Raw genomic sequence first — 17,648 nt, forward strand, 5'->3', positions numbered from 1 at the left:
AATGTTACCTACGTATACTATCTTGCTTTGGAAAAGTGACTTGACCTATTATTGCAAGTTGATTGGTTTGTGATTGGTTTTGCTAATATTATACATTAGTAGCTACAGTAGCAATAAAAATTACCCAAAGTAGAAAGACTAGTTTCTGCTTTCAAAGAATTTTTAAAGTACAGTAGGGCCTCAGTTAAGAACACAAACAATTATGAACCCTGACTGGTCAACCACACACCTCATTTGGAAGCAGAAATATGCAATCAGGCAGCAGCAGAAACCAAACAAAATAAAAACAAAGAGCAAATGATGTGTTAAAGGTGAACTACTAAAAATAACAGGAAAGTTGAAGTTGACAATGGAAACTGTTTCTGTGCTTGTTTCACTTAAGATATTAAAAGCAGCATTTTGTTTTTGCATAGTAACATTTCAATGTTGAATCAAGTCAATGTTCATTTTGAAAGAAAAACCACTAGGTTTTACTCAGATTTATGGATCTCCATTCCAAAGGCGTTTAACAGAGATTCTACTGTATCATGATTTCTCTTGACACAGCATCCAATCATATTCCTCCTGCAGTGGCTTTATATTTTAACAAAGTGCAAGTCAGGATTAGGAGAGGATCCAGTTTTTAGTTCATGAAGATGATATGAAAAAATGCAATCAATAACATTACTCTACATATTAAAGCCAGTAAATCTACAAGCACTAATTCAAAACCAATAGGAAAATACTACTTGATGATTTTCAAATTTTAGAACACTCCACTCAAACACAACATCCAAAGATTCTTGCAATGCATGCTTAAAATCATTAAATTTAGACCTAGATGATGAACATGGCCAAACCTAAGTTTGTTTTAATTAACAAGTCAGTTGACCAATATAATTAAAAAAATTATTTAAAATTAATTTTCCACCAATGTTAAAGATAACTACCCTACCTTTAAGTGCAAATTTATGAATCCACACAAATGTTGCAAGATGGGTCACTAAAATAACATGCTATTAGGGAGATAATGAGAAGTGATAACATTTGTCTAGATTTAAAGAGAGTTTAAAGAATCTGTAATTTTAAAAACTGATAAGTCAAACATTCTTCTCCCAATTTTAACGTCTTCTAGAAATTATTTGAATGAAATGATGCACCTCATGAACATTTTATGTATTGCTTTAAACAGACTTTACAATCTCTATTTATATTTACGACAGGATGCACATGTTCCAAGGTGTCACTGAGAAGGCCATAATAAAATATTTGTGCCTGAAGCAGTCCAGTCTTTATTCTTCCCAAAGCATCTATGTAGTGCTTTATGGGCCCAAGAATTAATGAAAACTTCAGTAACATTCAAAACTACTTTTGCATGTTTTGTAAGATCCTGAAATACCCAGTATAGTTTTGACTCCACGTTGTGCAAACTGCAATAAAAGACTTTATAAATGAGTAAAACCTCTTCTTAAATGTACACATGTAAAGTTGTATATTCAAAATGCAGACAACTAGTTCACAAAAAAAAACCAAAACAAAACCATACTCTTAGTGCTGTGATTCTAAATGGATCCCGAAGTCGTCCATCTTCATCTTTCAAGTTATAACCTTCAGCTCTTTTATCCCTTTCACTTATTTTCCATAATTTAATAGTTTTATCTAAAAAGAAAAATTCACATTCTTGAAATTGAAATTACACAATTAAAGCCAATTCAATTATTATAAAGTTATTGCCAAACTATAAACTCTCCAGGGCAGGGACTGTTTCTTCATCTGGGTTTCCTACAAAGAGGCCTCTGAACGCTACCACAGTAAAGAAAAAAAAAAAAACCAGTTTAAATATACAAACACTCCATACTAAAAATATTCTACTTTGTACAAGCTGCTCATGAAACCATTCAGAACTGTCCTTAAAGTTACCTATGTTCACTAGTTATATAATTTATAAAATTTTCAACCAAAATATAAATTGAGTGGTGTTGAAGTTGAGAATACATATCTATTAGCAATGTAGAGAGGTATGCAGGAAGTTTGCCATTATACCCCAACAAGAAAAATAAACTAAGTCTGGAATCAAAACGAAAATAAATTCAGATATGTTACCATATGGAAATGTACAGCTAAGGCCCTAATACCTCACTTCTGTCTTGTGGTGAGAGCAGAAAATAAAGGTATTTTAGTATCTCATATCCTGAATTAGATGAAGTCCAGATATATATTACATTTTTTTCCATATTCTTCCTCCTTATGGTTTCACTATAGGATAAAAATTAAGTTTGTGTGGGTGAGCTAACGGGGTATTTCCATTCTTTAACATATCTAGGATTTCTTTTAACTTTAATTTTCAACTTCCAGAAAAGAGTTTTCTTGGCCATTCCCTGAAATGCTAGACTCCAACTTGTGGACTACAGAAAGCAAGGTGGATTTATAATTCAAGGGGACATAAATGCGTTCCTAAACGACGAATGTGTCATATGAAGCCATTTCCCACTCAAATGGCCCTGAAAGCAGTAGCCTCTTCCCCCCAGCCTTATCCCTCCATCCCACAAAAATCCACACAACAACTATGAGACCACATTACAGAAGGCTAAACAACCACTCTTTCAAAGTTTTGGAACTGGAGAATAGTCCTTTGAACCATTCTGAAAAAGGCAAGTGAACTGCAAGCTAAATTCAATTATATTCTCCTGGAAATCCTAGCCATGAAAGAATTCTATTCTCCTTCAGGGTCACCAATCCCCTTGATTCTTGTGGACATAAGGATGTTGAACTATTAAGACAGAAATGCTCATTTTCCACTACAGAAGGATGAACAAATCAGCCTCACAGGCCAAAGTTAGAAAAGAAGTTACTTACCTTGTGCACAACAAGAAGCCTCCTTATAGCACCTTGTGGCACCGTACAGACTAACAGATATACTGGAGCATAAGCTTTTGGGGGCAAAGACCCACTTCATCAGATGCATGGTGGGGGTGGTTTCAGAGGGGTATTTGTGCAGTAACGAAGGTTCTTTGAGATGTGTTCCCCTTTGGGTGCCCCACAATTGGTGTTGGGCTCGCCGAGCACCATAACACAGAGACTTTTCCTGAGCAATATTGAATGGGGCTGTGCATGTGCTAATCCAGCACATGCTGTTCGCGCCACTAGAAGTAGTGCGTGCAGCTTCACTCTCTCCTCAGTTGCTTTATTGATGCCCTAACTATTTCTACTGCACCAAGTAGAGGGGAGGGAGGGAGGGAGGGATGTGGAGCACCCACAGGGAATACACATCTCAAAGAACCATCTTTACTGCACTAGGTGAGTAACTTCTTTCTTCCTTGAGTACTGTCCTTATGAGTGCTCCATGGTAGATGATTGTACAGCAGTAACACCCTACTTTAGGTTTTGATTCGGTGCATTTACTGTGTATAGCACGATGTGATGGAGTGGGGGATACCTGTGTGTGTGTGAGCGGCTCACATAGGGTGTGAGGCTCCTGCTGAGGGTAACCTTGATGACCAGGTAACACCTTTGTACTGCAGACAAAGGAGGAGGTGGAGCCTGAGGGGTTTGAATTGGAACTGGGAGTTGGAAGCGGTTAGTCTGGGCTGAGGGAGAGCGAGGCAAAGGAGGGGGCCAGGCCCCAGCTCTGGGGGCCCCTCGGGGCCTCCTCTCCTCAACATGGATGGGACTGGCTGTCTCTTCCTGCTGTACTGACTCCTCTCTACGATGCTGTGTCCTGTCGGATAATAAACCCGCTGTTCTCCTGCTGAGTGAGAGAGTCTCCTGCCTGCGGACAGGATGCAGAGCTTGGGGGACCCCAGAACCCCATCACACACTGCCTGACCTACTATCATATTTCTGTCTGTATGGGACTGTAATGCATACTGTGTCATGAACATGTGATTAGAGGACCATGTGGCTGCACAACAAATGTCCTGTAGGGGTACTTCATTTAGAAAGGTCTTGGATGTTGCTACCGATCTTGTGGACTGTGCCATCAGAAAGTTGGCAATGGTTTGTTTTGGATAAAATAGCAGTGCAGTATGCATATAGATGAGTCAATATGTGTTGAGCTGACAGAGGCAATCTCTTCAATCTTTCTGCTATGGATAAGAATAATCTCTTTGATGTGGTGAATGATCACGTTCTATGTGGGAGGATATCACCCTTCTGATATCCAGAGTGTACAGTTTAGCCTCCACACTGAATATATGTGGTTCAGGGTAAAAGGTGGGTAGGATTACAGGTTTGTTAATATGGAATTGGCAACCCACTTTTGGTAGAAATGCCAGATGTGGCCATAACACAAGTTTGTCTTTGTGGAAGGCTGTATACGGTGGAGAGTCAGTCAAGGCTTCTTTCTCGCTCATCCTTCGAGCTGATGTTATCGCCATTAAAAACAAAGTTTTCATTGTTAACATGGACAGAGAACATGTAGCCATTGACTGGAATGGTGGTTCCACGAGTGTGTGAAGGGTTAGTTCCAAGTCTCAATCTGGGGAGTACAGGTCTGCGAAGAGGCATGATGTTTTGCAGCCCTTTCCAGAATCTCTTTACAATCAGGTGAGTGAACACTGAGAAGGCCTTCTACAGGGGGACGGAAGGTTGTGATTGCTGAAAGGTGGATTTGGAGAGAAGACAGAGATGGACAAGCATCCTTTAGGTAAAGGATGCAATCGAGGATCATATGCTGCAGGGCTTTTGTGGGTCATATGTCCCTTTCAGACCACCAGGACAAGAAGCGGTTCCACTTGGAAAGTTAAGTTTTTGAGTTGTTTCTCGTTTGCTCTGTAAAAACATATCTCTCACTTGCTGGGTGCAGTAGTGTGCATGCTCTGGAATCCATGGAGGAACCAAGCCATAAGATGGAGGGTATGTGGACTGGGGTGAACCATGCAGTTGTTCTGGGAGAGCAGGTATGGACAGCTGGGAAGCAGGTAAGGAGGACAATGAGACAGGTGAAGGAGTAAAGGCAATCTGTCTGCGCAATGCTGGGACAGTGAGGATAATTCATGCTTCATCTATCTGGATTTTCCTGAGGTCTCTGGAAATCAGAGGAATGGGTGGAAAGGCATACAGGAGGTAAGTATTCCAAGAGAAGAAAAAGGAATCCCCCAGAGATCTGTGACCTGCACCTGCTCTCGAAAAATTATCACCTGCACTTGGAGTTTTCTGGTGTTGGAAAAGATCCATATCTGGGTGACCCCTTCTCTGAAAGAAGTGTAGGATCACTTTGTGGTGGGGCTCCCACTCATAGTCTAAGAAGAAATGGCAACCAAGGGAGTCTGCAAGTGTATTGTTCATGTACAGCGGCTATGACGCCATGAGGACAATACTGTGCGGAATACACCATTTCCTTAATTTTATGGCCTCTGTACACAGCAATTGTGACTGAGCCCCTCTCTAACAATTGATATAAAATGTCATGGCATTGTACGTAAGGATTTGGACAGTCTTGTCTTGGTGCGGAAGAAAGTGCTTGGAAGCACTGAAAGCAGCACATAGCTTGATAGGGATGATGTATAGTCTCTGCTCGTCCTTGGTCCATCGACCTTGAGTATTGCATTCCTGGCAATGCATTCCCCAGCCAAGCGGTGACCCCTCTGTTGTAATTTGGTGACCTGGTTGAGGGCAGCGAAATGCAAACCTTACTAAAACACACCATTCCTGTGGTGTTGAGTCGAGTCAAGCTCTTATGAAGTCAATACACGTGTTGGTTCCAGGATTGGTTTCACAATGTTGATGAGGAAACCTAGAGATTGTAGTAGCTGCCTCAGGGATTAAACCATGGCTCTTGCAGAGTCTTGTGAAGGGCCTCTAAAAGGAGACAGTCGTTGAAATATGGGAATATGGTGCTGAGGAGCGCAGTCACTGGTGCCAGAACCTTGATGAATACCTTGGGGGCAGCTGAAAGCCTGAAAGGGAAGACTCTATTGATAATGCTTTGACATGAGGCCAAAGAACAGGAAATGCCTGTGAGCAGGGTGAATGGTGACACGGAAGTAGGCATCTTGAAGATCGAGGGCTGCAAACCAGTTCCCTTTGTCAGTACTGGGATTATAGAAGATAGCGTGGTCATTCTGAAAAGCTAAATAGCGAAGAGAAGTGCTCAACCACTATAGCTCTGGGATGGGTCTCCAACCTTCCATTTTCTTCTCTGTTATAAAGTAGTTTGAATACAATCCGTTCTCACGTTGTTTTGGAAATTGTTCTATGGCTTTAATTTGTAAGAAGTGCAGTACTTCAAGACACAGTAAGGTCTCGTGGGAAGGGTCCCTGAAGAGGTACAGGTAGGGAAGGTGTTGGAGGAATAGAGAGTACAGAGACAGCATATCCCTGACTGATGATGTCTAAAACCCATCTGTTTGTTGTTGTTAGCATCCATTGGTGGAAGAAGTGACATAGGTGGTAGAGGAAGAATTAAGAATCCTGGTGCACTGGAGGATGTGGACAGTTCCACAAGTGCTTGACCAAATTTTTAAAACTGCTGCTTAGAGGCAAGTGATGTTGCTGAGTGATTATCCAGGGTTCTATGTCTCTGATTTCATGGTCTATTAGTGTTGTGTTGATATGGCCTCTAAGGTTGTGTGGGAAATATTGATCTTTAACTCTGTAATATGGGGTGTACTTCCTTTTCTGGAATGGAGCAGTGAATATCTCCAAGTGCACAAAGTAATGTGTGTATCTTTGCTGGGATGCAAAAAAAAATCATCAGTATGTGCTGCAAGAAGTCTGATCTTATCAAATCCTCCACCTTTACCTGCAGGTCTTTAGAAATGTCTGGTGCTTACAGCCATGATTCTTCTCATGACTGTGGCTGTATAGTTCTAGTTCTTGCAGGTGTGTTGGCCATATCTAACCAGGTAATTGCATACAAACTTAAACCAAACTTGGACTTCGCTTGGGCACCCAAAGTGCCCAGTTTGTCACCCATGATCCTCTTAGCAGGGAGCATGCAAGCGATGGCTTAAACTTAAACTAACTGCTATACAGACTATATGTACTCGGCGTGTGGAGGTAAGCACAGCTTTCCCCAAACAATTCTCAACACCTGTGGTCCTCATGAAGGAGACTGTTTTTATACTGTGGCTTTTTTGTCCAGTTAGCTGCATCTATCACAGGAGAATCTGGCTGTAGATTTTGAAATAGGAAATCCATGCCCTTTGTGGGGCAAAATAATTTCTATTGGCCCGCTTATTCGCAGGTGTAGTTGTGGTTGGATTCTGCCAGACTTCATCTTCCACCTCCATTACAGCTTTGTCACAAGGCAAAGCTACTTTAGCAGAAGTAGGGGGTTGTAGATTTTTTTTTTTTTTTTTTTAAAGTTTGTATTGCTTCCCTGGCATTTCTGATACTGTGATGTCTTGGCTACTAGCTACCCTCTTAAAGAGCTCTTGTAACTCTTTTAGGTCATCAGGGAAAGATGTTCCATGGGGTTGATTGGTTTGGACTGGGAGATTGAAGATTTAATCATGTGCGAATCTGGAGATGGCTATGACTTAAGATCATCTGACCTCTGAGTATCATGTAGATCTGTCCCTTTGTTGTTATGAGTGGAGACTGATACAATGGGAGATGGTTGGCACTGTGTCAGCACAGGAGATATTCTAGAGCGGTCATGAACAGGATCACAGCAATGGCAGGGAAACCAATGAGACCCTAATCTGAAATAAAAGGACTTATGAAGGCGCTTGCTCTAGTACTGGTTAAGGTAATCCGGGCAGCAATTAGAGATGTGGGTTGCACCTGGTGATGAACGTGGCAAGGAGAGAATGCTTCTGTGTTCACAGTATCTGTTCTCCTTAATGTGTACAGGAGGAGAATGAGATCGGTAGGTATCTGTGCAACGAGGGAGAGGCAACTGGTGAAACCTCAATGCCCTATAAAGAGAATGACGACTGCCCCTCACATGATGACAGTGTGGTATATGGGATGAAAAATGACAAGCAGGTGCTGGTGATCTAATGGCGGGGACAGGCTGTGGTCCCGTGAAACAGCTACGACCTTGCTCTCGTTTTCTGTGGTGCTGGTGAGGTATGAGGCTGCTGCAATTGATCTCTCAGTCTTGAGACAGACTGTGTACTGCTCTGGTAACGGGAATGGCACCCATGGGGTTGGTGCTGCATGAGCATTCAGCAGGGCAGCCACTGCCCCAAGCTCATGACAAAGGCAGCACACCAGTCTGCAGTGCTATTGGTCCCACTGAGGTGGAAGCTGGCATGGCTCTATGCAGAATGCGGCTTTTATGTGTGGAGCCTGAGGCAGCTTTAGGGTTTGAAGGAATGTTGAATGCGGTCTGTTCCCCCGGCATGGGGTTGAGGCGCGGCACAGCACATTTCTCTGGCACTGTTAATGGTTGTGTCTCAACTGGTATTGAGTGCGGACTCAGCACGGCAGCCACCACTGGGTCTGCTAGTGCCCATGACAGCTGCAGCGCCACTTCAGGCGTAGCCAGCGCTGCGGATGCTGAAGCCCCTTTTCCAGAGGAGCAGCTTTCAGCTTTCACATTAGAAGTGGGCTTGGACTTAGCTTGCGTGCCCAAAGTGCTCAGTTTGTCCCCCATGCTCCTCTGAGCAGGGAGCATGCAAGGGATGGTTTTGAATGTGTCTGGGTTCCCTGGTGCAGAAGGAAGAGCATCCCTGAGAAGGGATGCTGCCCAATCACAGCAGCTCAGGGAGCAGCTGGAGGCTTTATTGAACAAGAGCATTTAAATCTCAGCTCCCTCTTCTTCCTCATGCTGGCAGTTAAACTTCTAGAGTCAGAACATCTCTGTGTTCTTCTTTACAGTCTTTTTTCCTCCTCCCCAATCTGGGCATGTCAGTGTACTAGATACTAGCAGAATGAAGCTAACCAAAAGAGGGAAGTCCCTCCTTCTCATTCTTCTTTCTCTCTCTCCTTTTTTCCTCTCTCTCTTTTTTTAAATAGCTCAAAACGCTGTACAATAGCCAATAACTAGTTAACTATAACCTATTTCCTGTCTACAGGTGTGAAGGGAGGAGAAAGCCACGCTCCATTTGCAACCAAGTGCGGCAATGAAGCAACTGAGAAGAAAGTGAGGATGCACACATTATCCCTAGTGGTGCAAACAGCATGCACTGGGTTAGTGCATACGCAGCCTCATTCAATATTGCTCAGGAAAAGTCTCTGTGCTGTGGGACTGGGAGAGCCCAACACTTACCACGGAGCACCCCCAGGGACAGCACTCAAAGAAAAAATATCACCCTGAGCCCATGAGTGGGGTTGTACAGGAAGATTAAAAAAGGCACTGCGTAGGGCAAACTACCTTATTAAGGTCACAAGCACTTTGGTCTGCTGGTTCAGACAAAGAATTAAACCCTGGACTTAGTGAGACTAGCATGTCATCTACATGAAATAAACTGTCCAAATATGAGGCTGAGTGTTTTTCCATATAGGACAATTTGAAAGCTCTGGCAAAAATAGTTTGAGGACCACCAAGGAGTAGTAATGCAAGTGTATCTTGTGACTTAGTGTCACCAATTTTTATTTTAAAAGTTCTCGTCCAAGAACGCATGTGTTCATTCTATACCTGCCACGCTCACAGGAGAATCCAGATACTAGTGGGATTCTGGGCTAAGTGGAGGTTCTGACTCTTGAGGGAAGATGCACAATTAATAACACTATGAAGACACAAGCTGGGTGCACTTGTGTCTGTTGGTACACACTAAATGGATAGAGCATGAGCTTTCGTGAGTTAACTCACTTCTTCAGATGCTGGTCTGATGCACATCTGAAGAAGTGAGTTAACTCACGAAAGCTCATGCTCTAAACTTTTCTGTTAGTCTATAAGGTGCCACAGGACCCTTCGTTGCTGCTACAGATCCAGACTAACACGGCTACCCCTCTGATACTTGACTAAATGGATAGGCACTTCTCACAAGATCATCTCTCTTCACTAAAGGAGAAGGAACACACTTTACCTGGAAGAGAATCTGGGTATGTCTACATTTTGGAATAAAGTTGAATTCACTCCAACATGAGGCAAGGAGAACTTCAGAAGTAGAAGTGGCTCAAGCACCAAGGCTCACTATGAATCCAAGACTAAATAGAAGAGAAGGAAAGACTAAGTATGCAGTCTCAGAGGGCTTTGGTGTCTAGTGGTTACAGTGCTGGAAGGCACAACACAGACCACTATCTTCACAAAGAAAGATACAATGATGTATTCTCTTCCCGCTCTGGGAGGGCGTCGGTAGCTAGAGTGCTGGAAGTTGCCAGTACCCCGTCAGAAGTAGTAGTGGCTCAAGCCCCAAGAATCACGATGAATCCAAGACTAAAGAGAAGATAAGGAAAACCTAAGGAAGTATTAGAAGAGCAACAGCTGAGGAAAGATGAACTCTTGAGACTGCTTGTTGGCCCCACTCAGCAATTAGCCTGCAAAGAGCAGGGATTCCCTTGCCTCTTCTGGTAAAGAAGTCCTAGAACTGCACGTGTGGGAGAAGGAAGGAAGAGAGCGCCCACAAGCTCTGTTCCTTCACAGGAAACCCTCCTCTGAGCCACACACTTTGGGCAGGAAGTGTGGCTCTGCAGGGAGAGCATAAGAAACTGTCTTTAACCAACGAACCTGTTGGGTTCGGGCTCCTTTTTAAGAAGGGATGGAAAACAACACTCTTTAGAAACAATGCAATGAAGAACAGGGCAGGGGCAGATGCTGTGAAGCACAGTTCCAGCTAGGACCACTTAAAAAGCCACATGGCTTTTTTTGGGGGGAGGGGGGAGTGGCGGGGGGGAGAGCAGAGGGCAGCCCTGCAAAATGTGAAGCACAGAAAACAAGCTTCTCATCTCCTCCTGCTAAATCCTGTGCAGGGAAAAAGCCCTCTCAAGCACAAAAACCCAGATTTGCAAGCATGGTGCATGCAGTCCACCAGCCATGTGGCAGGGTAATGGGATCTAGCCCTGAAGCACCACGGCAGCTTGGGAGGGGCAGCCCCGTAAAATGTACATTGTTAAATGCTGTAGGAAATCCCCTCTTTACAGCTTATCATGGTGACTGTAGTATTTCCTGCTAGCCCTGGAAAGGAACAAGAATAAGACCTCTCAAGAGCTCAAACTCTGCGCAGGACAAGGCATGGCGCTGTTTGGAAGCACAGTCCACATAGCCAGGCAGCCATATAGTGTGCAGGGCAGGGACCAGACCATCAACCACATGGTGTGCAGGGCAGGGGCCAACCCACCAAGCACATGGCAGCTCGAGGAGGGCTGCGCCTGCTTCCTGTCACCTACTTCCTGCTCACTCGGAGAACAGAGGTGAAGCAGTGACCAGAGGACACACTGAGGGACCTGGTGGGATAGTTTCAGAGGCTAATAAAAATCAATTGTTAATAACCTTGCTGTCTGCACTTGCATAAGTCAACATCAAAAAATTGATTTTTGGTGTTATTCCTGGTAAAATTGACAGTACAAAAGTCAAACTTAAGAGTCCCTTAAAAATCGACCTATGGAGTGATGAAGACTGTCTGTTTACAAAATTGACCTAGGACCCTTAAATTCAATTTTATCCCCTACTGTAGGCCAGGCCTCTGAATGTAAGGAAGAACATTCAAATTTTATCCTAGCTAATTCTGACATAACACGGTGCAGGGGAAAAGAAAAAAATACCAGATGTCAAAGATGAAATCTAGCCTTTTTCTATCTGCCAAGACAAGAAAACAGCAGAGAAAGAGGAGTCATCCAATTCCCTGTAGAAGAAGAAAGATCTCTGAGGAAGCCTGTTACAGGCTGAACCTCTGTAGTATGGCACCCTCGGGATCTGACCAGTTCTGAATGAGAGAATTTGCTGGATTACAGTAAATCAACATCCTCTAGCAGCATTACCAACATTTCCACTTCTTACTGGGCTCTTAGAAGACATTTAGAGGTAAATTACAGCTAAATAAGAGCACAGACCACTGCAAACCAGGCCTAGTGGCTGTAAACAAACTTTATCAGACCAGGCGAAACATAGCCACACCCATGATAAGTGGTCATCCGCTAACTAAAATCATGATGGATTACAGCTGTTGTCAGATGAGAGAGTGCCTGACTAGAGAGGCTCAACCTGTATTTTCATTTGCTATTCAAAAAAAATGTACTCCTCCAACTCAAGAGGAATGGTTGAAAAAAATTTCTCCTCAAGAAAATATGCACACAAGAATACAGAGTAAAAGGTAGCCTGCATGATATATTTGCATTCTATAGTTTGTTTTTGTTACTCCCCATCAAGCTAACAAAGAATTCTACAGTTGAATTAGTGATCTTCTGATGATTGAGACTTCCTTCATATTTTAAAGCTATACAAAAAGTGTGATCTATCCATGTGTATAAGCCTTTTTTTCAGAAGGGTGGTATATGCAGTATTTTCATAAAACAAACAGGAGATTGACATATAGTGTTAAAATGTGAAGGAAACTGTTCAGCAGTGTTTCACAGTTGATATTCCTGGTGTTCTGTTTAACAGCTGACCAAGGAACAATGGACAAACCCTTGTAAAACGTTATAGAGGTTATGGGTTCTCATGGTGGAGGTCAATCACCCTCCCCTCTTTTTTACAGCAGGGGGAGTCCTGAAATTATGGGATGAGACTCAAATTTGTGTTGCAATGAGATTAGATTACAGAAGAATTGAAAACACACTGTTAGGAGAACAGAGAATTCATTTCTGGACAAAGGTATACTGAAGTGATTTAGCAAAGCAGCCTATTTTAAACAGAAGTCAATGTCAGGAAACAAAAAAGTATTTTTAACTTAACAGGAGGTGACTCTATTCAGAAGTTCAACACTTTCACTCTGTGATGATAATTTTTACTGACACTTCCATAAAAGATGGGTGATCTCATTCTCAAATGCTGGATAAGACGACAAACATTCTGTAAGGAGGTGGGTTGTGTTACTGGCAAAGGGACTAACTTCAAGAGGACAAAGATATGGCTTGGCTGTCAGAAAGTCAATAAATTTCTATTCAGTAAAGAACAAAGTACATCATCTGTAAAATTTAAATTACAAAATAACTGGATAAACTGAAAGTAACTTTTTATAGCATCTGTAACAGATATATCAACTGAAACCGCTTTCCAGTTCATAAATTGTGTAATTCAATTTAGAATAACCAAAACCTGTATTTGTAGAATTGATAGCTATCTGGGGGAAACTGTTTGTTAACATTATTGAAAAAAAGTGAATTCTATATGGGAGACAAGGCAGAATGAGCCTTAGTCCCAAATGCTAATCAGTATCATTTTCTTTTTCAGCCTATACCTAGTACCTTCCAGCCTTCTCAGTAAGCAAATGGCTTTCCTTTAATTCCTACACAGTGGCAAGCACATCACGAGCAAATAACGAGAAACTGCATTAACAGTTAAATGTATAATAAAATGTGGGTTTCCAGAGGCATTAAAGTGGTTGGGCCAGATCTTTTAAAGCTATTTTATGATAAAGAACACCAGTGAAATAGTATTCTGCACTATTCCATATGAAATACTACTCACATTATAATATTGTTTTAAGGCTCACAAAACTTACATCACATTTGCCTCTTTTTCTTAAATCTGTTAATCAGAGATAATCATAAGGTTATATTAGTTGAAAGAACAGACAAATAATTTTGATGTTCAGTATCTGATGCTTTTGTACTCAGTTTTACTGCTTGCTCATATAGTTTCCCCTCTGTGGTCATCCTTCACATCGGAATGTGGGAGAAAGTTACCATTAGGAAAAAGCATTTGCAAAACAAAAATTGGCAGGCAATCTGAGTCACATGTAGTACTTGAAACTATTACTAATTCTTTTTTTAAAAATGGTTAGATTTCATGTTTATACTACAGTGTGAACATCTCTAGTCCAGCAGTCTTATGACCTGACCAGTGCCGAACCAGAAAATTTGCCAAACCAAAGGGAGGTCAATTGTCTACAGAGAAGGCCTGACTAGAGAGGCTCAACCTGCGGCTCTTCTGACTTGCCAACTGACATTTTTAGGAAATCATATCGGAGCAACAACATGCAAAAAAAAAAAAGCCCTTACCTATTAATAGAATATTAAAAATGAACAGTAATACTATGGTGCTCAGAACAATGGGACTGCAATCCAGAACAGGTAGTTTTGGTAAAACCATACATAAATCTGAAATATTTATACTGAGACTCAATTTTTTTGTACAACACCTACATATCACGGCCACTTACATAATGGAAATACAAATGTATTTCTCTAATACAGCTGTTCTTTTTAGTTTGTAAGCTTACTCCAAGCAAGACCATGCTTGGATGCTCAGGAAACATACCACATTGTGGGAACCAGCAGAAATAATATTGCATCTTTTATATAGGTTTGGATTAAGTTTCTCTGAACAATGCTCCTGCTACCGGATAGTGCCAGAATCAAAGCAACACAAGGGAGACTTAAACCTTCTTGCCTTTTGCAATATAGCTGTGTGTGACAAAAAGACAAAGCACAGAGCTTCTTCACATAGTCTTCAGTCAGGCAAACTGAACAACAGGCAGAGAAGGCTATTATATCAGCCTGCATATTACACCCAATGGCATGTTCAGTGGGTTGGGAAGGATGTCTTCCCATATTCCCCTAAGACAGCTAATGCATAGTTACTTGTATTGGCAAGATTTCATAGATCTGATACCATATGTTCAGAACAAGAACATCTTGCATAGAATTAAAATTATGAAAAAGGATACTATTTTGCTGTATGAAAGTAATAAAAAATGGATGTATGGTCAAAAAATGTAGCTGGAAGTATCAGAAGATCTTGCAGTTTTACAAAATCAAAGTACATGATGAAATCCCCTTACCATTTGTAGATAGCAGGAAATGAGCAGCATTCTGTTGTGGTAGCCACCTAATTTTATTAATTTTTTCCTCGATTTCTAGACTTTTCAAGTAATCAAACTCAGGTTCGTGACTCTGAAAGGTACTGTAAACGTTATACTCTCCCCGAGAATGAGGACGGCTTTTATTCTGCAAGGAAGCATAACATTTTTATTAATTAACTAGAACTTCTTTATGTGTGTACCTAGAAAATACCAACAGTTTATACACACTTTAAGATGAAAATCAGCCAATTATCAATCAAAAAATAAACGTGAACTAGGAATTGAGCAAAAATGGGCAATGATAAGATGAACCAGCCAAGATCCATTAGAATGAAGTTTTGTATATCTGGTCTTTTAAAACAAATTGTACGTTTGATTTAAAAAACTTCCATTTTTGTTTAACTTTAGAAATCGCAAAATCCAGTCCTGCTGTGTTTGATGCACCAGTACGCTCTCTGCTGGCAATGTTTAGACACAGAATTTCACTGCACTTCAAATGTGTTAAGAAAAGACCCCATTCCTCACAAGATGTGTGGTTTTGTAAAGTTTTTTAAATGCATTATTTATATACCTTGTTGTAATATATTACAAACTCTACAAAACTGCGCATATTGGAAGACAGTGGACTCTTACCACTATGGGGGAGCTCCAGTCCACAGTAGGGGTCTGTGGCTGGTATGTCCGCAACAGAGAGCATGTGGTGCACCAGACAGCAAGGAAGCAGATCTGTGGCTGGTCTTGAATTAAGAAATCTGCAGAGAAACAAAGGTTTACAATAAATACTGTGTAAATGTTTCTTCTTTTCTTTGTTATTCATGAGTCAAAATTAAATTACTATTTTATTAAATACACAAACTAACATTAATGTAGGTTTGCATTAAAAAGTGACCTAAAAATGGTCATCTCCCCTTACCAATATATGGCAAAGCCCTAACAGTGAAGCAAAGATGTCCAATCCAATGTAGTGCACATCTTCAACTTCCATCATCTCAATGGAAGGTAAAGATACTATGCACAATTCAAGATGATGTCAAGTTGGTTTCTAGTTTGTTTTAGGCCACTATGACATCCATTCTCCACTCATCATCATGCTCTTGTGAAGATGCTTCCCTATGCTAACAACAGAACACCCTGAAACACAATCAGAATATGAAATTAGCTGGTGAGGTGTCAGGTAATTCCTTGTTTGGGAACTATCCTAGAATTTTAAAAGCTTCTATATATTAACAATAAAGTAATACACTAGTTTCAATTTAAAAAAATTGCAGTGGATAGTCATCAAGAAAGACACAGAAAGACCGCTCCTGTGAAAGTTAGCTCCATGCCTACTATAGCGCATTAACAATTATCATTGATAGTACAGTGGGGTAGCCAGCTTAGCCTGTAGCTTCACTAAAAAGTAGCAGTCCCCTGTTGGTCTCACCCTCAAAAGTTCATTACCTAATAAATTTGTTAGTCTTTAAGGCGCTACAGGACTGCTAGTTATTTGTGATAGAACAGGTAGCGAAGACTATAGTTAAACTTGACCAACACTCCATTATAACGGTATCTATAACTGTCAAACTTCAAATGTGTGGGCTGAAATTTTCCATGGCAAGTTTCTATATCTGGGTTGTTTTACTATTAAAATAATTCCCATCTTCAATAATTCAGCCATTTTTGTGAATGAGAATAGGGAAAAAATTTCTTCCTCATGTTAAAATTCTTTTAACTCTTTTGCTGACAAACTCTAGCTACTTCACACTTTGGAACAACTTGAAACCTGGAACTGAGTTAACTTTATTATTCAGTACATGCCTTTAAAAACCCACCCAAACCTAGACTAATAATAAGGCTCTGAAAACTGTTTGCAGCTGCCCAGCAGAGACTTAAGTTCTTCAAATCTTGTCTGTACTAGGCATCCTCTAGCCCAAGCATTCTCAAACTTCATTGCTCTAAAACCTCCCACTGACAACAAAATTTACTACATGACTCCAAGAGCAGGGTCTGAAGCTTGAGCCCTCCTGAGCCCCACCACCCCACGCAGGAAGGCCAAAGCTCGAGCCACAGCATCACAGGTGGGGAAGAAGGGAGGCAAGTGCTTCAGCCCCAAGTAGAGGGCCTGTAACCCAAGCCACACTGCCTAGAACTGCAGCTAAAACATGAGTCTCACAGTGGGGCTTTGGCTTCAGCCTTGGGCCCCAGCAAGTCGAACACCAACTCTACTGAACACATTAAAATGAAGTGGCAACCTACTTTGGAGTCCCACCCTACAGTTTGAAACGCCTGTGGGCTAGAGTTTGGGTTATGCAGGATTTCCCTGCAGTCACTTGACTTTTGTGGTGCCAGACATCAGAATTAAAAGCAGGAAGTGTCTTCTAAACATTCCCATTGCTGATGCCTAGAAGTAGCAGCAGCATGACTAAACTGCAGAGGAATAAGGAGCCACTGTGGAGAACCAAGGACCAGATAAAGACCCAAGGGGAGGCAAGAATGGGAGTAAAACAAGATCAGGTCAGCAGAACCAAAAATAAGACAGTTTGTGATCATCTACAAAAAGCTGAATTAAAATCTTTAAAAGGCTGAACTAAAGTTGCCAAAGCTTGTAGGTTTACTTGCTGATGAAATGGCTTCAGGTACCTGGCTATTTGATACCTCTATACTTGTATTTGTGTCATCCATCCAGCTAGTCATCAAGGATGGGTTCCAGCAACATCTAAAGTTCACCAGTTATAAGCCTGCTATCTCTAGCAACATAGGGACTTCTAAAAATGTTAAAACATCTAAGGTGGTAAAACCACTAGCTAACATTTTCCAGCATGTACCAGTATCCTGAAGTTGAATTAAACCACACAAAACATAAAATTTTTAAGTTGTGTTCTTTTTCCATTTATT

At 41.4% G+C, this 17,648-nt stretch overlaps 1 protein-coding gene across 2 annotated transcripts in view; it reads right to left on the minus strand.

The window, feature by feature from the left end:
* Window positions 1-17,648, minus strand: part of PPP2R2D (protein phosphatase 2 regulatory subunit Bdelta) — a 46,630-nt gene that overhangs the window by 9,664 nt on the left and 19,318 nt on the right. Inside the window, exons 1-3 of one of the 2 annotated variants that reach the window (XM_075000443.1) lie at window positions 15,688-15,837; window positions 14,754-14,919; window positions 1,526-1,638 (exon numbers count right to left, since the gene is read on the minus strand). In XM_075000443.1, the coding sequence (XP_074856544.1) occupies window positions 1,526-1,638; window positions 14,754-14,919; window positions 15,688-15,762 (354 nt within the window). In that variant the 5' untranslated portion in view covers window positions 15,763-15,837. Of the gene's footprint in view, window positions 1-1,525; window positions 1,639-14,753; window positions 14,920-15,687; window positions 15,838-17,648 lie in introns of those variants that run through there. The other variant, XM_075000442.1, reaches the window with a different exon arrangement.

This window comes from Carettochelys insculpta, chromosome 7 (assembly GCF_033958435.1).
Source record: "Carettochelys insculpta isolate YL-2023 chromosome 7, ASM3395843v1, whole genome shotgun sequence".
Lineage (NCBI taxonomy): Eukaryota > Metazoa > Chordata > Testudines > Carettochelyidae > Carettochelys > Carettochelys insculpta.